The sequence below is a fragment of the Schistocerca piceifrons genome, chromosome 4 (assembly GCF_021461385.2).
Source record: "Schistocerca piceifrons isolate TAMUIC-IGC-003096 chromosome 4, iqSchPice1.1, whole genome shotgun sequence".
Taxonomy (NCBI): domain Eukaryota; kingdom Metazoa; phylum Arthropoda; class Insecta; order Orthoptera; family Acrididae; genus Schistocerca; species Schistocerca piceifrons.
The window spans coordinates 429,728,529-429,756,059 of NC_060141.1; the positions used below are offsets into that span (position 1 = coordinate 429,728,529).

Here is a 27,531-nt window from a genome sequence, read left to right on the forward strand (position 1 = left end):
CGTCGCTGGTGTATCACCATTAACTCTGAAAAGACACATGCTATGTTGATTATCTGCAGGCTCGGAAGGCGCGAACCTCCTCAACGTCCCCCCCCCCCCCCCCCCCTCCATCTTCACCTAAATGGAACCCAACTCCCCTGGCGCAGAACCGCCAAGTACCTTGGCGTAACCTTGGACTCTCGTCTTACGTGGAAACCCCACATAGACGAGGTCCACAGGAAGGTCTGCGCCAGAATGTCCATCCTATACCCTATCCTGAACTCAACCAGCTCCCTTCCCTGCCCAGTAGCAGTAAATGTATACCAGGCCCTGATCCAGCCAGTAATGGAATATGCGTGCCCTGTCTGGGGATATGCGGCAAAACAGCACCTGGACAGCCTCCAGGGCATTGCATATACCCCTTGGATTCTCCACAGACGATCTGCACACCGCAGCTGAAATCCCACTCCTGAGAGAGTGTCTCCAAGATCTGGCAAGGGCCTTCTATGTAGGTTCTTCGAGATCAGGAAACGCCCTCATCCACTCCCTAGGTCGGTATGACATGTCCTGTTACAAGCAGAAGCGCCCCATGACGATCTTCGACGATTGAGTCGAAGAGAAAATCCCAAAACCCAATTCCTTAATCCTGTTCCCTCCTATATAACACCAATCATCTCGCCTACCTCAGGCAAGTACCAGACACAAACAGAACAATTATCACATATCACAGACATCAAAAAACTACAGAAATAATCACACACACACGTACACAGGGGAGTAAAAGCCAAAAGGCTACAAACTCCCCCTCACACTTCACCAAAGAGGGGAAAGTAAAAGATGAGAGCAGCAGGCGCTTCTGCTCCAGTTCTTTTGACGTTGCCAAGGCTGCAGCGCAGGCCCGTCAGCGCCAGACTTTACCCTAAGTGTGCCCGCAGCACTGTAACACTATCATGATTTATACCACTCGTTTTCAGTTAACTGGCTTACTACCTTAAAAATTATTTGTTTTAACACATTACTGAATGTATTTCAAAAGGTAACTATTGTCAAACAAGGAAAATAAAAAATTCCAACATAATTTTGTGATTTTACAAAGCGTAATATAACTAATAATTTTCTTAAAATGAATTTTTGAGGGGGCTCACGCCCCCTCAGGCCTCATGGAGTCGGCGCATGTGCATACAAATGATCACATTTTTTTCTGAGCTTCAAACTAAAAAAGGTGAGCTGTGACCATCGGATTCTAGGTTTTGCATTCCTACATTAGGGCAGCACACTTCGAGGATTATGGAGGGTGGCTGTTCTGAAAGATGACACAGACATGTGGTAGTGCACTTGTTGAATTTTCACACCATTCAGGTCGTGTACATACCAGAAAGACATATATCTGAAGTGCTGCAGGGTGGACATACGGACAAGGAAAAAATTCCCAGATTTCCAGGTTAAAAATACACTTTCACCCGGGTGAGTGAAGTGATTTTATACTTTCCCTCGGAACTGTAAAAGGTATCAATCCTTTGAATGTTTATGGTTTTATACACCAGTGCTTAATTTCCCGTCACTTTACAAAATGAAACTCCGGGAGAAAAAAAAAAAACCATCCTTTGGAAGATCTTTGCTGTGCAGCAACATGTACGCCACATATTTTCGTATTACGAAATTATAAATTCGAATTCCACCAAACAACCGCATGTTACTTTCTGAAGCATTGAAATCGAGATTGCGGATATTCAGAGCATAGCACACGTGATGTAGTCGGCCAATAGCAACATCACTGTTCAGTAGCGCAAACACAAACAACAAAAGTTAATGGTTTAAATTAATATACGTAGTGTTGCTACAAGAAAAGCAAAGTTTTCACATGTAATATTGGTCTCGAAGATTAATACGCTGCTAGAGAAGCTAAGCTTTCACATATAATGCTGATCTTTTTTGCACGTGTTGCACTTTTGAGAGATATGACACAAATGTGCCAATAAAATTTTTGATAACGACATAAATGTCTGATCTTCTGGGTTCGAAATTCTTCTAAATGGCTCATCATCAAAAGAGTACGTTTTTAGATGAGAGTCAAACACTCTGTGATTAAGAAATTCATCATACAGTCTCGAACATAGTTCATCTTGCGTAAAAGGAAATTTACTTTGAAAGTGACGCTTTCCAAACCTCCATTTCAAATATTTTCCCGTGACCTGTTAAGAATAGGTTTGTTTCAGCCTACAGGTGTCACCGCACTTGCGCAGCTGCGGTGAAGAAGGAAGCCCATATGTTTGTACGTGTAAAACTTATAAGATCTTACACTATGTCATAAAAGAAACAAGACATTAGACGATACTCCATGAGCATCGGAATTTCGTAAACCATTCTAAAATGCATAATTCGGCTTAAAGTGTACTTTCGTATGTCCAAATTCCCAATGAACTAGGCCTTGACCTGATATTAAGCTTTTCAGTGTGGTTTTCAGGATGTAAATTCTCTTGGAGTACCAATACTGTATTATCTCATGTTTGGTTTTTTATTACGGCATAATGCCATACGTGATAGAAGATGAAAATGAGCACCTGAAATGCAGTGAACAGTTGAAACTAGTCAGTAGTGTGGATTTAAGCACTTCGTTTCAAATAAATTGACTGCCTCAGCGGGAAAGATTAATGAAAGCTATATTTCTTTAGCAAACCGACAGAAATAGCTTTATTGTTCTGTTTGACTGTCAGAAAGATGGAAATAAAATGAAATCAGGAACTAATAACATATTTTAGCCTTCCTTAATTATATGAATGTATTTTAATTCACTTGATAGCTCCTGGCCTCAGAAATCCATTTTGTTTTCATTTGATGTGAGAGCAGTAAACGGAGAGGAAACAGCCAAATCACTAATTGCAAACACGGGTCACGTGGAGACACCCACCTCCCCACTATAACTCAGACTGTTGCGCACCAGCCCCAAAACGACGATATTTCCGAACCGGGGCAATACTAGACTGTGGTGCCTCTTCTGCTCCCAGTCGGCCGGTTCGACACCCTGCCCTCGCAATTAATACTGGGTGGTATTATTTGTAATGGGGAGAACAAGTACTCTTCAGAAAATTTGAACTCTTTATTGACTATTAGCGATTAACTTGCTGTTTTGTGCGACATAAAATTAAATATTGGATACACAGAACCGGTAAAGACAAGAGATAAGCAAGACAGTACACATTTCTTCAATTATTAGGTCCTAGCATTTCTCCAATCTTGCTACAACTTTACCTGGCATGCTTTCCTTTTCGCGAAAGAATCTACTATCTCATCAAAGTTCGTCAAACGTTTTGCCACGTAAAAAATCGAAATGTCGTCGTATAACACTGAAAAAGCTGTTAGTACAAATAGTACCAAAAACTAATGTGGTTTCTCAATCTGATTTCTATTTTGTCTTCTAGATACAACAAAACAGGCCTTTCTAATATTGCAGAAATTGTAACAAACACCAAATAAACGAGACTGTTTTGGTATAAAAGGTCATTTTTATAACAGGACAGAACATAATTCACGGAGCACCACTATCAAATGCCGGTTAGGCCAACTACAAGCAAAATGCTCTATGTTAGGAAACAGTTTCACATTTCAATCATATGACTGAGTTTCTCAAGCATGAGATCGAAAAGTAGTAGTACGAAACTTTTATATAAATTTGAATCGTCATATTCCTCCTTCCTCATTCTGCTGATGCTGTCGGGGCAATATGTTACATGTATTTACATTCAGGGCGAACTGCCAGAGTCAGCACCATTCACCAATTCTCTGCAGATAATTTATACTAGGAAGCCGCCCTACACAAGGATATTAACAAGACTTAAGCAGAAACAAAAACTAAGATTCATTTTCTAACCACTAGTCTACACAGTAAAATACACAGATACAGTCTCCTTCGTCTCCTTCCTCATTCTAACCAACAATCTTGTAACCACTAATTCTGTAACTATTCCTGCCATTATAAAAACTTATTCTCCTGTTAATGTCACTAACCCCGACAGCATCAGCAGTTTACTTATTTTGTGATTATTCTGTGGTTAGGAGTTTATACGGGTTCGTACAACGCATTTTCCGCGCTACTCCCAGTTGTTTGTTTTTTGTTCACATGCTTCTGCAAAGAAGTGAACTGTATGTGTGTATTTTACTGTGTAGACTAGTGGTTAGAAAATGAATCTTAGTTTTTGTTTCTGCTTAAGTCTTGTTAATATCCTTGTGTAGGGCGGCTTCCTAGTATAAATTATCTGCAGAGAATTGGTGAATGGTGCTGACTCCGGCAGTTTGCCCTGAATGTAAATACACGTAACATATTGCGCATGCATAGGAAAAAGTGGAATGACCATATAAAACAGATGGAGGGAAAAGCAGACACCAGACTCAGATTCATCAGAAGAATCTTAAGGAAATGTAACTCACCCACAAAAGAAGTAACTTACAAGGCACTTGTTTGCCCGACTCTTGAGTATTGTTCATCTATCTATCTGGCATCCCAATCAGGTAGAACTGCTACAGAAGATCCAACAAAGAGCAGCGCATTTCGTCATGGGATTGTTTAGCTGGCGAGAGAATTGTTATGGAGATGCTAAAAAACTCCACTGGCAGACATTACAAAAGAGATGTTGTGCATTACAGAGATTTACTATTGAAATTTTGGGACAGCACTTTTCAGGAGTCAGATAACATATTACTTTCCCCCACATACATCTCGCATATTGACCACAAGGAGAAAATTAGAGCCAATATAGAGCCTTATCGACAATCATTCTTCCCACACACTATTCGCGAGTGGAAGGGTTGGAGGGATCAGATAATGGTGCTGAAAGTACCCTCCACCACACACCACTAGGTGGGTTGTGGAGTATGATGTAGATGTACATAGAACTTAAGCAGTTGCTAGCCTGGGGCTGTACAACTGGCCCTAACTAGTGTAGAGATCTGGCCAAAAATTTTCTGTCAAAATTTCTTTTTCTTGGATACACCAAGACGATAATGCATAATCTTTGTTACCTGTAATTTCTGTTAGTCGTTTATTTCCACTCTGGTAGTCTGAATCTATGGACTTCGTTATTAATCATAGCAACGGTGATCATTCACAAACCCAGTCAACCACATTGACAAACAGCGATTGGCATTCATCCATTCGGCTTTATTCCTCTCAGCTTGTATAGCCCCATCCCCTTTTGTCTGCAAGAAAGTTTATTTCTAGATGCAATGAGTATTCCCCTGGCAGACACATCAATACACTGCACGCATTCAAAAGTCAACTTAGATTCATTCAGAAATCAATTTAGAATGTGTTCAAAAGCCAACAGGTATGTGTTTAAAATCATGTGAGTAATGGATAGATCAGCTTGCATTGGATGCTCGGCACTTTGTGAAACAATTTTTATTCCTCAAGAATATGAATTTGGCACTACACTCCCCCCCCCCCCCCCTACCCACACCACAAGATCTGGGCCACTGCACATGCATGAATCTGGCATCTTGAGCGCACTGGTAAAATTTTTCCAGGTAGCATCTGGCTGCTACTGCTTACACAGCCAGTGGCCTAATTTCTTTGCAATTTTAGTTTTATTTTCATTTCTCTCTCGTTCATGTTTCATTGATGCAGTATTATTCCAGAATAGCAGGATACAGTAATATTCTTCGTATCAGTTCTTACCAGCCAAAATTACAAAAATTTAACTCAAAACTAAAACAATGAAAGATTCCTAGAATTCTAAAAAATTGCCAGGTTTTCTCCCAGGTGAAAAAAATTCCCAAGTTTTTTCCAGATTGAATACACCCTGTGCTGGCATTTAAAGCACTGCATTGGGAGTGGAAAATACGGTTCACACCACACTGGTAAACCATGATTTCAACCTTCTCTGGAAGCAAGCCCCCTCAAAAGCCAGGACGAATGTGCTGACATAAAATCTGTTGACTGGTGGGTCTTGACATACGAAGTGGATCCCTCACCTTTCCATGAGTTCATGATGATCTTCATTCATCTACAGTGTTAGGTCCTGGTGAAAAATTAATCCCTGTATCATGTTCATATGGAATGTTGTTGTAACAGGCACATCATCAGTTGTTTACAATATAGTAATGCCAGGGAGATTTTCTGCCGTAATGAAGATGAAACCTCTTTGTAATTTACTAAGAGAAGAGAGCTCACCAAACATGTTTTCAACATTCTTCACATAGAACTTTGGCTTAGCAAAGTGTTACCTGGTTTTGTTTTCATTGCATGGTGTGGCCAAGGAGGGACAGTTCCTCTGGGTGTAATGGTCTGCACTGAATTGTGATCTTGCTGAAGACATTGTGGGTGCTTCAAGGCCATCAGCTGATAGCTTTGGTCATTTCATGACACCAAATTTCCACACTGATGCCACCTACTTCAAGCGAGGGCTCCACTCAGCTAGAGCAAAGGCCACCTGCTCTATAGCCAGTGCCCGGAGCCCTCAAATGGACAGGTATTCAGCATGCAATGTGATGTGATAGCTTGGGCATCAATAGTGCAATCACTGCATGGTCCTGGGACAACCACCATATGGGTACCCAATGACTCCCCATCCTAGATGGACTGGCTACCATGCTGGGTATTGGGCAACCTTACCCACATAACCCAAACAATCTGTAAACGACTTTTGGAAAGGCAGAGGTCAGTCCCAGATGAGCTGACCAAACATAAGTTAACTGAAATATGTGGTGTAAAATAATGGGAAGAAAGTAGGAAAAGACATAATCAATGTCCTATGAAGGAGCTAGGCTGTCAGTCAGGAATCTGTTCTAACAAATAAGTCTGCGGAAAGATACAGAATGTAAAATTGCAGCACAGGAAAGGGAATAGTATTGCAATGCTTTGGGGCCCCATGTTCACCGTGTACATATCTAAGTGTGAGCCCCCCTGGGAGGTTTCCTTTAAGTTACAAATTATTTAAGTACACCAAAAATCCTCAAACAATGATAAACAACATGTTTCTCAGAATGATCACAATGCTTTGCTTTGTTGGTGCATTTTATTTGTGATTTATGAAAAAGAACATTACAGATAGTCACAAACATGTACAAAATAGTTTTAGTGAAATCTACATATAATAAAAAAAGTAGAATACTGTAAAAAGGCTCATGTGGTAATAAGTTAACAGCCATTTTATATAAATAATGTGCAGCCTTTTTCAGTCTGCATTTATGTAAGACACTTTATGGTGCAGAATAAGCTACAGGCAAAACTGCAGAAATAAATAGTATATTCACAACACTGCAACAATCTGACAACAAGAGTTACATTTCTACAGTAAATACCTGAGTTAATTATTGCAAGGCAATAACATGTCTCCTGAGATTGATAACCGAACAAATGTCACATACTCACTACAAAGTTTATCTACTTCCTTTCAACTGGATTAAGTTTCACCCTAAATGTGTACAAACTAGCAAAATAATTTGCCTATAAAACTACTTGCAAACAGGAGAGTTTGATTTTGTAATCACAATATTTTTAGCAGCAACAGTATAAACTGTGTTAAATATGTTGTATCAGGGATCTCCTAGAAGTCTACTATTCACTTTGAGACTGCATATATTAAATTGTCCAAATAAAGAGGAACTAAATAAAAAAATTATTGCAGTGAACTACGAAAACTCTTTTGCAAACACACACTAATGCGTATGGAGGTGCATATATTTCCAACACTTTAATGCATTCGCTATGCCCTAGAGTGTAAAAAAAATTAGTCCAAGACTGGCAACAACTTGATCAAGCTAAAAAGAAACAAGATGAATGTCTAAAAGTATGGAGTTAAATATTCCTTTTCTTCACAGTTGCAATAAGAAAAGGTGTGTGTGTGTGAGAGAGAGAGAGAGAGAGAGAGAGAGAGAGAGGTGGGATGGGAAGGGGGGGGGGGGGGGGAGGGAGGGAGAGTACAGGGCAAGACTGGATGGGAAAAGGCATGTATTAAGATATAAATAGGTGAGTAAGAGCATAACTACATACACTTTTTGCTTTCAGTTAGAGAAAATTATGAAGCATTTCATTTTTGCCTTTCACATTCAGTTAAAGAAAGAAAATCTTATGGGATTACAAATTTTTATCATTTAATTGGGTACATGCTGTGATGAACATTGTGTGCCAGACCAGGACTCAAATTCTGAAAGATGTCTTCCATTATCAGAGCGAATTGCCTACAAAAGGGAGATAATTGTGTTCAGACAAATTTCTGCTTAAAAAGTACAAGTTCTGTACTGACTACCTCACCTTGCTGTCCACTCAATGATAACTTGCATTTACAATGAATAACAATATCTTGTTCACTAAATTGTGTGATACAACAAATACATGAAACACATGTAACGTTACAGCAATAAGTAAACATACACTTAAAATAAACAGCAAATCAACTAAGGAACATCTTATTGTCAAGCAAATGTTTAAAAATAAAGTTACTAAGAAGAAATAATTGCACAAAGAATTTTTATAACATCCATTACTTATGCATGAAATTGCTTTATATTCTTACTTGTCTTTGTAATATTTTAATAGAAACATAAAAAAGCATCAAATTCATTGCAAACGTTTTTACAGGCACAATATTTAGCATTTCCGAAGAACGAGAGATGTGATTAGGCTGCCAGTTTTCCCACCAAATTGAAATTTTGGTGTTGGGATGATATCAAGGAGTTCAAATTCTGAAAATAAGATTATCAAGTCATGAAATTTTAGCATTCACTACTCTCCACAGAATCGAAGAATGCATGTCTTCATGAAGCTACTTACTTGCTTTGAAATGAGAAATTAGTTCCTCTTGTGTCCAATTACAGGATGTTATAACAAACATTCCAGTTTGAGACAGTATCCTGTGGATGTTTTCAATATATTTTTCTCTCTTTTTCTTAGCATCTACTGGATGTAGACTAACTGCATCATATGTACCTTTGTCTAAAACAATGTCATACTCTTTCAGCAATGTGTCACCCTCAATTAGCTCGTCGTAATTTGCCAACATGTCACAGACATAGTATTTAATATCAATATTCTGCTTTCTTGCAACAGCATTGGCTAGTTCAATGGCATTCTGGGAGTAATCAATGCCTGTCAGATCACAGAACTTTTCACGAGCCTGAAAAAATAATGTTCAGTTTAGATAACATACTCCGTTTATTCCACAGATTCATGGCAATGCAATCCTTACAGATGTGAAATATACCGGAAGAACGAAATATAGAATAGATATTTTACACAAGAACTGATGAAATGAAATTATTATATGGCATTATTGGCCAGGAGATACACTGTCTGGGGTTGTTCGGCCTCCTGATACCAGTCTTTCTATTTGACGTCACTTTGGTGAGATGCGAGTCACTGAAGATGAGATAAAATGATTAGGACAACACAAAAAGCTAGCCCCTGAGCAAAAAATATCTGACCTGGCCAGGAACTGAACCCAGGATCCCATGACCTGGAGGCAGCAACACAAACCACTAGACCATGGGCTGCAGAAACAAGAACTCATATACGCTACTTAGAGTTTATATAGGCTACTTAGAGTTAATACTTATTTAACAATCACAGCAAATGAACAGATCTTCAAAACTGTAGAATATTTGCAGGAACAGGAAAGCACTTTCATTTACAAATTAATAAAACAGTGTGTGTGTGTGTGTGTGTGTGTGTGTGTGTGTGGTCCTTTCTTATAGTACGCAACAACATAAAAAAAGTAGTACAGCACTTGGGATTAACAGAAGTCTAATATTGCATAATTCACATTATGTGATATTTGATATGTATTTCAATTACCAAACAAAAACATACGAAAAGACAACATACACGCACATATAAAACATCAGAAAAATGACGCTACTTTTCAAGCTGCTACTCCTCTCCTAGTGTACGTATAGTCTGTCCATGACAATAATAACTTGCCATGCTGGCACTGCCAGGAGCAGAAAAAAATAGCAACAATTAGATGATATTGGCCAATATTGACTTGTTTGCAACTGCTGCCAATGTTAGCGAGCGAACACGCTGCTTATGGTAGAACTGTAGTAGCCATGTGTCTTTACTGTGTACTGGACTGTGCTGTGTTTTACTGGTTTAATTTTTTACCAGATGTAGATGCCATCAATGGTCTAGGGTACTCACAGACTTATCCTTTTCAAGTGTTCTGTGTCTCAGAAAACTATGGTGCTGATTTCGTGTTGACTGTATGTCATTCCATAATACCTGGCTGCATAGTTCACAGATAAGAAGACAAAGGCTCATACTGGTAGAGTATAGAGTATCAGTTGAAGTGTTCATACTGAAATTTTGCATTGACAATTGCAACACTTTTGCAGGGAGCAAATAAGGCAATATGAAATTCACTAACAGTAGCAACAGTACAGATCTTTGGTGGTAATAATTAACTGCTGGGGATGTGTTATGAATTCAGTGGAAGGAGGAGGTGGTGTGTGTGTGTGTGTGTGTGTGTGTGTGTGTGTGTGTGTGAGGGGGGTGTCTGCTGAAGTTCTGATGAGGAGAAAAGTAAAGAGAGTAGAATATCAGGAAAGCAAGAACACAACAGACTTGCACAAAAGAGATTCACTTTAAGTCTGGGAGAACTTACAGAGTGTCTTGAAGGAATACAAACAGCACCAAGAGAAGAAATAAAAAAGTGTTATGAAATGTGAGAGTAAAGAAGGCGTAAAATGAGAGTATGATATGATTACAGCAAAGGAATTTTAAAACACTATACTTTACAACAAAAAGAGAAATAGAGGGCAGTAGTGGAAAAAGAAATGAGGCCAATGAGAAACTGAATAGAAAAAAATCTATGGTGATTCAAGGAGTAACAAGTACTGCAGCAGAAAATAATCTGCCATACCAGAAAATAAGGGATTTAAAAGAGAGAGAGAGAGAGAGAGAGAGAGAGAGAGAGAGAGAGAGAGAGAGAGAGAGAAATAAACAAATGAAGCTTTGGCTACTGAGTTCTCATGCAGATTAATTTAGAAGAATTCAGAATGACAGGGCTCAGCAAACAATACTACTATTCTAACAGGCTTGAGATTTCCCAATAAGCTGAAGCATTTGATATAGTATCAACGTTACTCGAACAATCACATTAATTGATTCGCATGACACTAGAGCAAGAGATACGCAAGAAACTATGAATTAGCCACTACAGTCTATTGCTCTGGTTAAAACTCGACAATTTTGTGAAACATAGGGGAAAATAGCATTAAATTCTATCATCTAGCAAACTTATGTTTTATCTGATCAGGTTTGCAATAAATGTCCTCATACATGTATGGGTACCGTCTGCAAACATTAATGCTGCTTTTTAAAAAAAGGTAACATTCAGAAATGGAAATGTTGTCCTTCAAAAAACATTTCTTGATTCAGAACCCAGACTAATATTTTATTTTGTTATAAGAGACTGTAGTTATTTACTAAGTGGATTGCAAATGAGAAATTCGGTCACTGTTCCCATATTACAATACCAAGTGTAATTGTCAGCAGCATTTAGTCAGCTTTAGAACATAAAGGTGATATTCAGTGGAAACAAGAAGAAAAATTAATCGGAATGAAATGCATAACACAGGAAATACATAGTATTAAACTGACTGAATTGTTATCGCAAGAATAAAATACAGCAGCGAGACTGATCATGGAGACAGTACCAACAGACAACACTAGATCGTGGGACAAGAGAGAGTTCGAGAATGGGTCTGAATCGTACTTGCAATCTTTTATTTGTGTGTTAATCAGTGTTGTTACATATCACTTGCACCCTAGAAGATACTGTAGTTTTTCACAGTTGCTCAAGCTCAGCACTACAGAAGGTGAGCAGCTTGGCTGAGAGCTACGATGACTGTGGGAAGGGGGTTGTACTGGCAATCATAGGAATTTGTACTGTGTATTTCGGCTTTTCATGAACATCTGCCGTGTTTAAACTGTAGTCTGCCAGAATCTATCTGTAGCCTGAATTGAAATGACTTTAAAATTGGATAAATACTCAATGCAGGGGACGGTGAAAGCCTAGACTTGCACACTTATATGCTTCTTGCTGCAATGCAGGAACGAAAGGGGGTCTGTCAGCTAATGGTTCTGCATACCCAATGAGAGAGTGGTGAGCAGACGACATGTTTGGAAGCAAGAGACATTATAACATTCACATGTCAGTACAGAAGCAAAATCTGATATGTATCCAGCTAAAAACAGCTGTGTTCTCAGGTCCCACCATAACCACAACCTCACAAATCTCAACATATTTGGAAGAACCAACCAAACATTTGTGACAATGAAGAATGATGATGATTAAAAAATACTGATATCACGGACAACAGGGCCAGAAAGCGAAAGAGGTAGAAAAGAAAACGGCCTGAAAATTAATGTAAACCATCACTTTTTGTTTATTTCTCTTAGTAGTATCAAAATGTAGACAATCAATAAATGACTTTAAGCTTAGAATAGGTATAATGTTAACTTTTTAGTAGGTTCTTTATGTCAATAAAACAGATTTTAATTCTGATTAGTCAAAACATGTCCAAAAGAAATTTTCTCAAGGAGCGTCTTAAAAAAATGGGGGCAGGGGGTCATCTTATACTCGGGCAAATATGGCAATAATAATCCAGAATGGACTTACAAGTGGAAGCTGTCCTTTACAGAGAATATAGTACTACATGGTACTCATCAATTAAAAGAAAAGAAAAAAAAGAAAAAAAATATGGATTGGCATTTTTGAAAAAAAAAAAAAAAAAAAAGAAAAAAAGGGAATAATTTCTTTAAATAATAAAAAAAATTCAAAAGGTGACAGTAAAAGAATGACAGATGTGTCCAAACTGAGAATACCTTTGTAATCATAAAGTAATTATCTTTCAAATAAAAAAATCTCTAATAAAATATCTACAACTGTTACAGAGATACAGCATTTTAAAAATGTTTCCGAAATTCGCATCTTTAAAATGGTGTTCGCAGTGTCATCATTGAGGCCTGTATCTTGGGGCAGGAATTTTTTCGAGAAAACAAAAAAACTACGTGTTTCTTACTTACTCCTGAAATTTAACATATGCTAAATTCAATAACATCCGAGGCTATGAAGGTAACTCCCCTGCCTGAACTGATACGGATTATGCCAATTACAAACCAATGTGGATATAATGTCAGACATTAAAAGGAGTAAAATACAATCCTGATTGAAACTGCATTATTCACTTCCTCCCAGTCTCTCTCATGTTGACATGCATATTCACATTATTGTGCAAGCAGTAGGATTGAAGCTAGCCCAATGTTATAAAACATTTTTAGTATAAAACGTGGATCACATCATCAAATGGTCAAGGCAGGACATCTAGTGACAGGTGAATCGGCTGATAGCAAATCAGGAAGGAGGAGAGTCCCCCTCCGCCTCTCCCTTGGCATGGGCTGCGGGTGTGTTGATAGTGGTGACAGAAACTGTATGGCAACTGTCAGTAAAACAAGCCTGGTTATAATAGTTCTTTATTCATGTCAGTTACAAGGTTGGAAGCAAAGATGGAGAGAAGGCTGTTGGTCCCGGTGTGTGGCATGTCGATGTCAGTATTTCACCTGCCTGGCAGGCAACACATGTAGGAAGTCGTAGCTGCTGACGTACAAATGGTTGGAGAAGCCAGATGCATGTGTCGCACTGCTCATGAGTGATGTCTGTAGCAGCTCCTCATGGCTCAGCCGATCTGTGACCACAGCCTGGGATAGATAGTGTTTAAACTGTGGTACACAACATGACGGCTCGTGCCCACCCGAGCAATAAAAACTAAAACTTCGCCCGAACAGGCCACGAAGGCCCAACAGCCCGAGAAACAGTCAGAAACCGTGTGTGCCAGCAAGCTGGCACAGGATCAAACTCATGGCCCACCAAGGAGCATGTAGTCACATAGCAGGTGACCCCTTGGAGCAAAAGCACCAAGCCAGCTCAGTTTGGAGCCTGCTGGTATTGGTGACAAAGTACGCAGTGGATGGCGGGTGGCTGCATAACCTGGTGCTTGCGATTGGTCTGCACTATAGAATTTGTTTACTATCCCTCTAATGGCCTTGAAACGTTCATTGTAAAACAACACAGCTTCGACCCACGTACCCCAACGAGTTACCACTGGTTCGGGAGGTAAAAGTACAAGTTTTTCTTTGTAGGTCTTGAAGTGAGTACAAGCCTTTAGAAAAAATTTATTTGTGGATGAAATCAGTTTATTTACATTCACAAACATGGAGCGTTCTTCTTCAGCAAGGTGATGTAATCACTGAGCAAAGCAGGTCACATGAGTCAAATTGGGATAAAATACTTGGAGGGCTTTTCCTGCTTTGATCATATAGCGAGCAGATCTGAAATAAACACGAACACCCTTTTACTCGTATCTGCAGAAGATTCTGGAAATGTTTTTCTGATACCCTCATTCACAAATCTGGCAATTTTAGAATGATATACTTTTTCAAGTTCTTCGCAGGCCGCTAAATAGGAAGAACAAGGCACTTCTTTTAAAGCACTGACAATTAAATTTACAATGTAATGGCCACAAGTGTCTGTAGCTTCATCAACTGAAATGCAGATAATGCTGTCCTTGAGTTAATTGCGTATTTTTTCCAGAACATTTATGTAAGTTGTCGGTATGTAATTTTTACGCAGTGTTGATTCATCTGGTAGGTATATTTTGATTTAAACAATATTTGTTCAGGAACCCTTTGAGGATAGGGTTTGTAAGTTTATGAAGACAAATATTGCTTGCAATGATTGCTTCGCATAGATCCATGTTAAACCAACTTTTTTGGTTACTTTTGGACAAACCGTTGTTACTGTAACTTGCTGTTGTCAGAAATTGTTGTCGTGGTCCCGTCTTCTGCATTCCTGCGATATGAAGACTTGTCTTGACATGTTCGTCTATTTGAAACTTTTTCTTCTGGCACCAAGCTTTTTTCTCACAAACTTGACAATACAAAACAATTCCATCAAGTGTAAATGTTCCAGGATGGTCAGTTACCCAAGAAACGTCGTTTCTTTTTTCAGGAGACATGGCGCTCGACATGTTACACACTACACATTGTAAACATGTTCAAATGTGTACAAGTAAATAGAAAGCTAAACTGACACAATGGATGAGCGACTACAAGCTTGTGTAGTTTAATTTAATCGTTGCCGACGCGTATGATATGACAGTGGAGGGGCTTAACGGGGGGCGCAGGCGAAGGAGCATTGACTATCTGCATGGTCCTGTTCCTCTTCTGTAATGATAGCAGTGGCCTCTCAGTCAGTGATTGCATGCAGTTCTAGGTCACGGTCAGTCTGTAAGACATCAAAACTAGACCAAGCAAGAGACCGTCTGTCTAAATTTTTAAAATATTGTAAACAAAGAGTGAAAATATTCATCGTCACTAGTTTTTAGTTAAAATGCGCAATAACTGGGAAAAGGAGCCAAATATGCAACATGTAAATGCATATAATCTGGTCACTAGTGATTACTATTACCAGTTTGTAATGGGAGTCGGAGTGAGGAAATTAGTTTACGTAATGAATGGCCCTATACAGGCCAAGTCTAAACCATGTACTTTATTTCTTAAAAATAATTGTTACTGTACAAGATAATATGTTCCAATGAAACTGGTACTGGAAGTACAAGAGAGACCCACAAGTTGTTCTTCCAGTATGCACAAAATGATTACTTTGTTCACTTCCTGAAGCACGTCAAGCAAGCAATCAAACTTATCTCAAAGTCTTTGTATCGTTTCTTGATAAAACTGTGCAAAGGCTGTAGAAATGCATGCCTGAATGTCAACTAGCATTGCTGCAAATTCTGGTACAAACGTCTAATCCATACTGATAAACATCCACACAACACGCTTTATTATAAGCACTTTCTACTTTCCAATTTTGTACAAATTTGGATTATTAAAATTACTAAAAGGGGCAAGCTTTATGGTTGCGGAGCGTGACTCCATACTACAAGCACTACATTTTTTTGAGGGGACTGAGGGGGAGGGAGGGGTGGAACCTAAGATAAATAAAATATTCATTGATGTGATCTCTCACAGTTTCTCAGCAACCGAGTTGTTTTCATCTTATGCAAAATATTTTGATGACCAACCCAGTCATCTTCTTCAGGTGCTGCGAATTGTGCTGTAGTGTGTACCCACTGCCTAGAATGCAACCAGAATGCGAACTGTTGTTGGTTTCATACCACTATCTATATTACTAAACAGCTAACCTAGTTCACGCTTCACGGTAGCAGCCCCAGTTGCAGGTTGGCTATCTAATTGATTCCAGGAACAAGGAAAAATTGATTTTCAGTATTTCATATGATGACTGACCGAATTTAAAAATTCAACACGCTGTCATAATTTATCCATTAAGAGATATCATCTTATGTTAAAGGTTTAACACAGTAAGACAGGTATTACTGTTAGTAACTGTGTTTATGTCTTCAGGTGGCACAGCTCACAGTGTGCAAATTACCCTGACTGTATTCATCCAGTATCTGAGAATGGGGGCACTTAGCAGCTCCCAACAAAATTTATGCATAATTTTGAAACCTTCACAAAACTTTTACTCACTAACTCCCCTGCAAATGTGAAAAAAGTTTACTGATTCCTACATTTTTTTCTGTTCACGCAGAAAACTTCTGCGTAAGGCATGAGGTTTTAATTTATAACTTCTTTACTACTAACTCTATTTGCAGTAGATTTTGCAGATGGTATGAACATATACCACTGAATACAGACTACCTGCAAAATTATATGATTATATGACATATAGCTCAGGAGGTATGATGTCTTAAAACATTGAAAAGTGTGAAGAACTAGCCTTTCCTTAAAATGAGTGCAAATTACCTGCACTGTATTCATTCTGTATTTGATAATGAGAGCACTTAACATTTTCTGGTGAACTTTAAACACAACTGCAAACCTTTTCCTAAATTTTTGCATCTTAAATCCTTGACTTCGAATATTTAACATGTTTATTCATTTGTAAAGCAATCAATTGTTTGAAGCTGTTAACATACACAGCTGTTTTATTCTTTAAAGAACTGGGGGCAGGGCTTTACTGGTTGACAAATGAATGTGAGTCAACTCCAGATGCCCACTACACCGTTTGATGCTGTATTGTTTTCAGAATTCAGTGATATTCCATAAAAATTACATTCTCTCAGTGATTCTCAGCTGAGAAGAATGTGATGGCCAGTGACAGACCTCACACCATGTTCAGGCTGAAACCACCATCCCTGTTTATTTGGTTTTCTAACGTTTTTATTTCGATACGCTCCCTAATCATGCTGCCCAGAAACTTCTGTCTCATATTTCATTTCTGGTTGGAGTCCAGGCAGTGAGTACACAAAACAGCACAACTCTCAGCACATGAAAGAGATGACTCGACCAGGCACTGAAATACTGTACAGCTGGAAGTACACCACTAAGTTTTATTCATTGGAACTGAGCAATAAGGAATTTGTGTGAAACACACAATCCCCCCCCCCTGCATAGGTCTCTCTAAGAATCTTTAAATTCTTACACAGCATACATGCCTAATGTGGACGGAAACACTGCGCAAGAAAACGGGATTTTCCGGTGCTCATACCTCAGGTTCCACTTGCAATAAAAAGGCAGGGTCAAGTGTTATTGGTAGCCCTTGATCTGGGGACCATTTGTATACCCAAGAGAAGGATCATCTTAATGTCACTATTCTACAGTACAGGATCAAAAGTATGAATATTACATAGGCCTACTTCCCCCGGCTTAAGCAAATAGAGCATATTGGTTGGTTCTTTTTGTACTTTATGTGGTCTACGGTGGGCTTGATGGTACTTACAGAGGCATCATTAATTCATGGGCAGTTGCTCAGAAAACCCCACAAAAGGATTTTTTTTAACCAGCAGACCAAAACTCAGCTGAGGATTCCAAGATGGCTATGTACAGCAAGTGGCTGGAATTTTTTTATATATATTCATAATACCTTTATCTCACACAACCTTGAAATTTTTCTTGATATCTTTATGTTTCCAAGATACAGAGGTTCAAAATTACCCCACTTGTACATGTAAAATATGCACATAAAATTCGAAGCGAGGCAAAAATGTAGCCTAATTTATAATGTGATGCGGCATGGAGAAATATGCTGTACTGTGTCTCCGTTATCATCTGGGAACCCCAAGTCGTAGTACTGAAGCACATGAAAAACTTTTTTGCAAGTAAAATATGGTCTGAGGTGTAAAATTACTTCTGCATTATTTCAATTTCGTGTAAGTAAACTATCTAAATGTTACTTACTAATACATTTCTTTTCATATGAGTTACACGCTCTTCTGCAGTGAGGAAAAAAAGGGAACCAATGGAAGAATGCGTCTATTGGGCCCCAAGAAATGCAAATGTGTTCCTGTTTATTTAGAAGATTCTGACTGAAAAGTGGGGCACGAGCTGTCTCATTCTACCTTCCTCCGTGTCTTTTAAAGTTTTCCCAAAAATTTTGACATGTGAACATATTCGTGCTTTTTTATGTTGACAGAGAAGAAGACAGTGGCAGTGGTAAACTGATGGAAAACTATTAAATACTGGAAGGTAGTAGACAGTGGTCGTGTTACAGAAATAGCAAAGGAGATAACGGCAGCATGAGAGAAAGAAAAGGACACAGTTGCAATAGACCACAGCTGACAGTGGCAGAAAAGTGCTTGCAAAAGAGTGAAGAAGACAGTGCCATGGGGGAAGGAATAAAGAGAAAGAGTAAGTGGGAGTAGGTGAGAGCCAGTGATAGTGACAGACCGATTATCTGACAATGACAAAGAGGAATGATAATGATGATGATTGGTTTGTGGGGCGGTCAACTACACAGTCATCAGTGCCCGTACAAAGTCTCAATTTTTACACAGTCCAATTTGTACACAATCCAATCTAGCCACTGTCACTAATGATGATGATGATGATGAAATGACGAGGACAACACAAACACCCAGTCCCTGGGCAGAGAAATCTCCAATCCAGCCGGGAATCAAACCTGGGACCCCGTGAAAACAAAAGAAAATACGCAAGCAGCAATGAGACACATTAATAACTTTTTACATATATAGTGGTATATACAGACATAAAAATTCTGCAAAGAACAGTTTCATAAACAATTTAAATGCAAAGCTGGAAATCGTATTTTTAAAACTCTTCCACCTTGCATACGACTATTTTCCTTGACATCTTTATCCAAAAACAAAATGAGTTCACTTAAAGGTGACAGATATAATTTTTTCATAGCAGTTATTGTCAGGTTTATATAAAAGTGCACAGTGTCTTTGTAATGATGTCACATTCATATTAATATAACATTGGAGAAGGGGGCCTAAAGAGCATCTTTCCTACTGGGCCAGAGAAGGAATTATGATTCATCCGGAGACATGGAGTTATTCTCAACTTCTTTAAATTTGTATGATAACTGGGAACCATGTACCAGTTTTCATTGCATTTGAAAGCCACATACTCCCTGACTTGTAGTTGTTCCCACAAAGCATTTTCATGAGCTTCCATAGCAACAGTGCTGTTCCCATTTGTATCTTTTTAGTCTCTCCATTAGAATGGTGTTAGCAGCAATGACTAGAAACACATGGCGTGATTGTGTTCCAGGAACTGGCCTCACTGTACTGCTCATGTGATCCACGAATCTTTTATACAATTTGATCTCCTGCAAAGAAACAAAGAACGTATTAATGCCTTGTATTCAGTGGAGTGCCCATGTCAATTCTGTAGAGTGCCCACATCAACAGTGCAACCATTTTTCTGATGTAATGGAACTCCTCACTCAGAAATGTAGAGTTCAACTCGCAGTGAACAGATTCAGGTTTTATCACTGGTTCCACCTTCATGGATCACTGTCAGAGTATGATCTCTGCTGATCTCTCAGAGCTCATGGTACATGTAACAAGAAAATCTAAAGGCAGTAGTAGTGTAACAATCTCTCCAGAACACGGGAGTGGTTAAAAGAAGTCACCTGAAATTGTGAAACAAGATGTGGTGAGGTTTTATCAAAATGATGATTTTTCAAGTCTGTGCAAGGAAGGAAAGATTACATTTCTGTCTTGGTAAATAACATGAAGGTTTACTTGCATGAAATATTTTAGTTAATCTTGTTTCTTTGCAAGAGACTGAACTGTATGTAGGTTTCTTGGAACACAGTTACAGTACAATGGGCACAGTTCTACAAATACCATCACAGCATGCATTTCTAGTCAATGCTCTAGTGAAGAGACTCAAAAGATGCAAATGAGAGCATTGTTGCTATAGAAGCTAATGAAAGTGCTTTGTGGGAACAACTGCATGTCGAACAGTATGTGGCTTTCAAATACAACAAAAAGTGATGTATTGGGCATATTTCCAAGGTATCACGTGAATTTCAAGAAGCTGAGATTAACTGCATGTCTCTTGCTGAATCACAATTCCTTTCATGGCTGAGTAGCAAAGATGCTGTTTGGGTTCCCCTCTCCAACGTTATCAGAGCAATGGATGTCAGATCATTATAAAGTCACAGTGCACGATTGTATAAACTTGACAATAACTGCTGTGAAAAAACCTTATATATCACCTTTAAGAGAACTCATTCTGTTTTTGGATTAAGATGTCACAGCAAATAAATTTATATCCAAGATGGAAGAGTTTTAAAAATACAATTTTCTTCTTTGTATTTGGATTTATTTATGAAACAACTATTTGCAGAATTTTTATATCTATATATACCAGTATCTATGTAAAAGGGTATTAATGCATACCTCATTACTGCTTGCATCTTTTCTTTTGTTTCAGCAGAGTTTACAATAACGGAATAAGGATATTTAAGCACATTTGTACACCAAAGCTGCCTCTTGTAATTCTTTACCCTAAAGAGACATTTAACTGTGAAATACACCACATACATCAAGAAAAATGATTGACAACTGTTTTCAGCTCTCACTTGTTTACAGCTCTGATCTACAGATCAACAACAACTATTTGAGGAACAATACACATGGCTTTTATTTACCAATTCACTGTAGTGGTGAAAGTGAAAGGTGTGTGTAAGTGATGGCTACCAGCCATGTGAACACTTCAGAAAAAATTAAGTTGAGATTCAACTCTTTATATACTACCCAAGGACTTTGAAGTTCATCAAAATACTAACTGCAATGCCACATGATTTTCATTATTCTTTATACTTAATACTTTGACTGAAGTGTTGCAATGCATGATCTGTACTGTTTCCCTGTACAAAGTCATAAAGTTTTTAAAAATTGCTGATTAAAAGCATAGCAAAGAAAGAGTGTCCTTTTCAACATTTTACAGAAAATCTGAATGGTTCAAATGGCTCTGCGCACTATGCGACTTAACTTCTGAGGTCATCAGTCGCCTAGAACTTAGAACTAATTAAACCTAACTAACCTAAGAACATCACACACATCCATGCCCGAGGCAGGATTTGAACGCAGGATTCGAACCTGCGACCGTAGCGGTCACGCGGTTCCAGACTAAAGTGCCTAGAATCGCACGGCCACACCAACCGGCTCAAAATTTGACATTAATGGACTATGGCAGTAGACAACTGATGTGAGTGCCTTTGCCAACAGCACAACGCCGCCTGTGGTACCTCTCCTGGGCTTGTGACCATATTGGTTGGACCCAGACAACTGGAAAACTGTGGCCTGATCAGATGAGGCCTGGTTTCAGTTGGTAAGAGCTTATAATAGGGTTCCCAGTTCGAATGTTGCACACACCCCATGAAGCCATGGACCCAAGTTGTCAACAAGGCACTGTGCTAGCTTGTGGTGGCTTCATAATGGTGTGGGCTGTGTCTGCATGGAATGGACTGGGTCTTCAAGTTCAAATGAACCAATCATTGACTGGAACTGGTTATGTTCGGCTACTTGGAATCTTTGGAAATCATTTTCAGCCATTCACAGACTTCATGTTCCCAAACGACGGTGTAGTTTTCATGGATGACAATGTGCCATGACATTGAGCCATAGTTGTTCATGATTGGTTTGAAGAACATTCGAGACAGTTTGAATGAAATATTTGGCCACCCATATTGCCCAACATGGGACGTAAACGAGAGGTCAGTTCTTGAACAAAATACTGGACCAGCAACACTTTCACAATTACGGAAGGCTATAGAGGCAGCATGGCTCAATATCACTGCTGGGGACTTTCAACGACTTGTTGAGCCCATGCCATGTTGAGCTGCTTCACTACAATGGGCAAACAAAGGTCAAACACAATATTAGGAGATATCCTATGACTTTTTGTCACCTCAGAGTAAAAATTTAACTGCAAAACATATGATTAATTCATACGTCAGTGACATGAGGAGGTACACAATTAACAGCTGCACACTGGCTACCACATACTGTCCACCCATTGGCTGCCTCCAGCTTGACTCACAAACAGCCCTTTGTAAAGTTTTCAGTCCTTGCTGCTTATTGCTGTTGCTTTTTGAGCCACATTGCTACTCCTATCGGCACTGTAGATGAATCAATATTCACAGAGATGGATAAGATGTCCCGTTTGCAAATGAAAAAGCAAGCATTAATTGGTAGTTCACAGTATTAGTTGTGTTGGACGGACAGGACTGATTACTTGCAGAGAGAGAGTGTGTGTGTGTGTGTGTGTGTGTGTGTGTGTGTGTGTGTGTGTGGGGGGGGGGGGGGGGGGGGGGAGGTGTTTCCCTTTTTTTATCAATATCATTTCTGCTGTAAAGTGTGACCTTATACAAAACTATTAAGGCTTTCATGGCCAGTTGTTGACAAACTGCCTGTTGGCTTCTGTCTTGGGTTCTTCGACCATTTGTTTGATGATATTTCTGATGTTTTGCCAGCGTGAGTCGCAGTAGTTGCCAAAGCTTCACTTTCCAATGCTGGTGGTGGTGGGCTGGAATCGACCACACGGCTGCAGGTTATATATACCTGACATATCAGTGTCCAAGGGTTCTTTTCGTGTTCATTCCCACTGTAGTTCTCCCCTTAGTACTTTCAACTGTCATCGCTGCAGCATGGGAATCCAGGATATGTTCACCTCGTTCTTTTCGTGTTCATTCCCACTGTAGTTCTCCCCTTAGTACTTTCAACTGTCATCGCTGCAGCATGGGAATCCAGGATATGTTCACCTCGCGGCTTTCTTCTTTCTTGCTGAAGCTATCGTCATGTTTGTGTATTTCTATAGCTTCTCTGCACAACTAGCTCTTCTCTACAGCAAGAACTTCCATGGCGGCGAATTTTATACTATGTGGTAGGTCTCTCTCAATGAATGCTCCACCACGGCTGATTTCTCCAACTACCCCACCCTGTACTGCTGCTTATGTTTGGTGATCCTGATGTTGGTTGATCTGCTTGTCATTCCAACATAGACGTTTCTGCATGTACTTGGTATGCAGTATATTTTCAATATTGTAAATGGGCCCCTTTTCTCTCCTTTGCTGATCTGAGGCACTCTTTGATCTTCTTTTGTCGTTTATAAATAGTCTTTGTGCCATACTTTCACAACAAGCGGCCGATTCTGTCCTTCACTCTGGTAATGTGGATCAGAATGACCATATCCAACATTTCTTCTTCCAATGTGTCACTTCACTGAGTGTTTGGTTCTGTGACACTTCTTATGTAACTGGTGGAGTACCCATTCCTCCTCTATACACTTTCCATGTGTTGGATTCTGCAACTGCGGTGCTGCATCTCACATATTCATCTTGCTCGGAAAATATTCTGAGGAGCAATGGGTACTCTACCAGTTATATAAGAAGTGCCACAGAACCAAACACTTAGTGAAGTGACACAATAGACAAAGAAATGTTGGGTATGGCCATTCCGATATACATTCCCAAAGTGATGGACAGAATCGGCTATATATTATCCAAAAATGGCATAAAGATTATTTATAAATGAGCAAAGAAGATCAAAGAGAGTCTCAGACCGGCAAAGGAGAGAAAAGAAGCCCACTTGCAATGTTGGGAATATACCGCATACTATGTACATGCAAAAAAGTCTACGTTAGAATGACAGGCAGATCAAACATAAGTGACAATGCAGGTTGGGGTAATTGGAGAAATCAGCCTTGGCGGAGCACACACTGTGCGGGACCGACCACATCGTATAAAATTTGCTGACATGGAGGTTCTTGCTGTAGAGAAGAGCTATCACACTCACTTGTTCATAGAAGCTATAGCAAACACGACAACAGCTTAGACAAGATAGAAGAAAGCCTCAAGGTGAACGAGTTCTGGATTCCCACGCTGCAGTGAATGACTGTTGCACGTAGCAGGGGAAAATGGCATTGGAAACAAGCATGGAAAAGTCCTCAGGCATTGACACACCAGATATACATAATCTGTGCCCATGAGATCGACTTCAGCCCACCACCAGCATGGGAATGTGAAGCTTTGACAATGCTGGCCACTTGCCACAATGCCAAAATCATCAAACAAATGTCGGCCGAAGAACCTGAGAGAGAAGCCAACAGGCAGTCTGTGGCCTTATAAGTAATTTTGGGAATCGTGGACATATCTTGTCCTGAATAACTTATCAGTGGAAATATGTAACAGATATATGTAGCAAGTGAACTGTTACAGCATTTTCCTTCCTTTTTTACTTGTTACAATTGTGACTTTACTGCAATAAATTTGTCATGCACCCTTCTTCGTGCTGGTTTAATGCAATTTTACTGACAAAGTTTTTTTAAAAAAATATATTTAACACATACCAACTCTATGAGCAACATTCCATTGCCACAGCCAACATCCAAAATCCTGTCATCTCTTTTCACTGCTGGATTATCACATAACCACCTGTTTAAATAATTACCAAGAACAAAAAATGAGTGACACGTGTTACACAACACAGAAAATAGACAAGATATTAAACGGAAACAAAGTACAAAGAAAGCCAACAATGATATCTGGATTCTTATACGAGGCAACTCCTTTGTTAGCCTATGTTTTGTTAAACTTAGCTTGAGCAGTCCTAAGCTTAACTTACTTATAGTGACTTAACAGTAGTCAGGCCTAATTAGTAATGCAGTTTGTAACTACCTCTTGGTGCTACATTTTAATATATAACATTATTCAATTTAACATCACTGTAGTTTCCCCAACATGTTGGGACCATGGAACATGATGAATGAATGAGAACATTCTCTTTAAAGGCAGCAAGCTTTGTTTCAAATACCTGTTATATATCTTTAACTCACATCTGGAAGGAGTGCCATTAATGATGTTCTTACTTCTTACTCCAGTAATTAAGTCATTTGTGATTGTGGCCCACCCTTACTCTCTCCACTAAAAAACCTGCTAACCTGTCTTGACTCTTTCCAACAGCAGCAGCAGAGTCAGCTTCAGCATGAACTGTTGCTGTTCCAGGAGTGTCCAGGTCATTCCTGATGATAAACCTCTCACATTCCTGGACAGGCTGTTACATGCTACATCATTCACAAGCAGGGTCTACATGATCACCCTCATTCACATCATTAGTTAATGTTTGATGTTTTCTATAAACTGACCAAGGCTCGAACTTGCTTTCATAATACTTATGATCTGCAACTATTATCCTAACTTTAACTGCATGAAACTGTTGGCCTGTGACCCTCCCATTATTGTTAACTGGCAGCAAGTTTTTTCTTTTCCTCTTATTTTATTTACAATTCAAGCTCATTTTCTGTCTCTACTGATTTCGCCAGCAATGAGTTGTTAAAACTCTAAGCTTCCTTCCTTCTTCCTAGGAATGCAATGGTTGTGAGAGTAGCTAAGGCCTATTACTTTCAGATTAGCTAGTACCCACTGTATGTTCAAAGGTTACATGATCAATTCCAATGACGTATAATATTGCTAACTTCCATAGCTTACCAAACTTGTCAGGAACTTGAGGGGAAAAAAAAATAATCATAATTATTTTTGCTGCTGTTCTACAGTGGGGATTTACAAAGCACTTTTTCCTACAAAAACCAACTGTACTTCACTACCTTTCGGATTACTTTAAATATATATGTCGCTCAAGATTTTGCTGCCCATTCACGGAGTATTGTTGTAACATATTTACACAAGTACGAGTTTCATCTACGAGCATTTTTTAACATTAATTACTACCTGACAACCCTCAATGCACTGTCTTCTCCGAACCAGACTTCTCCTATGTCACCATGGTCTTCAAAATTCTGAATCTCTGTTGAATACGTTTTGTCCCAGCTATTCAAAAACAAGAAAGAATAGTTAACAACAGAGTAATGTGATTTCTTACTACATGATATTATCAATCACGTTTACTCACTATTCAATCGTTCCAAGCTCCGAGGAAGCCAATTCTTCATTGTCGTCTTCGCCAGACATTTTACTAATCCCAATTCTTAATATTTCTTGTCAGGCAACTCATAAGTCTTTCAAAATATAATCGTCACTTTCTTTTCGTTAATGCGACGGTGTGTTTCGATGTGATAATTTTGAAACTACGCGGTACAGCATTTCGTCGCTATTAACATCTCACTACCCAAACACATCCCACGTTTGTAGTTTCCAGTGACCTCACGCGACACACGTGGTATATGTTTGCAATCTGTCATCTGTTTACTATCGATTCGTCTTTGTTTCGCAAAGCCGGCAATGTCAGTATTGTTGTTTAATTATTTGGGGCGCGTGTATCAAACAGGTGCCTGTAGCAATGTTGTGAAGAACTATATTCATCACATATCACGCATATCAGATGTCTTAACATCAAAACCCGTTGATTCTAGTGTGACAGTCCAGGTAACATATAAACTTATAACCTATAAACTAAATAAAAATATAAAAAAATAGCTATTTGATGACCATTGAGACGCTTGTGTAATTTTGTGATATAATTTTAGGGATGGGTAAAGGGCCTGAGGAAGATGAAGGACTTGACATTTGTCGATATTAATGATGGCTCTTGTGTAAAAAGATTGCAGATTTTGATTCCAACCCGCGACAAACCAAATCAACTGGCATTTGGAGCGTCAGTGAGAGCATCTGGATTACTTAAAACAAATAGTAAAGGTGATTTGGAACTGTCGGCGAGTCACATTCAAGTAATCGGGCCTTGTGTTTTCACAGATGGTTATCCATTCGCAGCCAGGAAATCATATCCACCAGATTATGTGCGTCAGTTTTTGCATTTAAGGTCAAGAACAACTACTTTTGGTGCTCTTCTGCGGATGCGAGGAGCTGTGTCACATACTGTACACAAATATTTCAATAAACTTGGTTTTCTTTATATTCACACTCCAATATTAACAGCTAATGACTGTGAAGGTGCAGGAGAAGTCTTTCTTGTAATGCCTGAAAGCAAAACGTTACGTGAAGAAATGTCAAAGTCAGGAGGCAGTGAAGAAGAAGCATATTTCGGTTCTAAAGTATTTCTTACAGTTTCAGGACAGCTACATTTGGAAGCTGTACTAAGGTAAGCACAATTGCATTAGTTATACACATGTATATATTTCTGATTTGACTTGTTTATGTTCAGAACAAAATGTCTATTCTTATTCATTTCACAATGGAGTTCATTAGTATTGTATTTGTTTAGCACATATTTTGGGAAGATATGATCTTGTCTTTGTCATGACTTCAT

The 27,531-nt window shown here is 39.0% G+C and overlaps 2 protein-coding genes across 2 annotated transcripts in view; one reads left to right on the forward strand and one right to left on the reverse strand.

Annotated features, from left to right (window-relative positions):
• Window positions 1-7,884: 7,884 nt before the first annotated feature.
• On the reverse strand, window positions 7,885-26,487 carry LOC124794942 (EEF1A lysine methyltransferase 2). Its single transcript, XM_047258656.1, has 5 exons — window positions 26,218-26,487; window positions 26,037-26,135; window positions 24,659-24,743; window positions 8,747-9,089; window positions 7,885-8,658 (listed from the first exon to the last, which is right to left on the reverse strand). Exons 1-5 carry the CDS (start codon window positions 26,274-26,276, stop codon window positions 8,564-8,566), a joined length of 681 nt encoding a protein of 226 aa, XP_047114612.1. The 5' UTR covers window positions 26,277-26,487; the 3' UTR covers window positions 7,885-8,563.
• A 7-nt stretch (window positions 26,488-26,494) lies between these two features.
• LOC124794941 (probable asparagine--tRNA ligase, mitochondrial) overlaps window positions 26,495-27,531 on the forward strand; it is an 83,964-nt gene continuing 82,927 nt past the window's right edge. Inside the window, exons 1-2 of the mRNA XM_047258655.1 lie at window positions 26,495-26,690; window positions 26,792-27,363. Coding sequence (XP_047114611.1) covers window positions 26,547-26,690; window positions 26,792-27,363 — 716 coding nt within the window. The 5' untranslated portion in view covers window positions 26,495-26,546. The remainder of the gene's footprint in view (window positions 26,691-26,791; window positions 27,364-27,531) is intronic.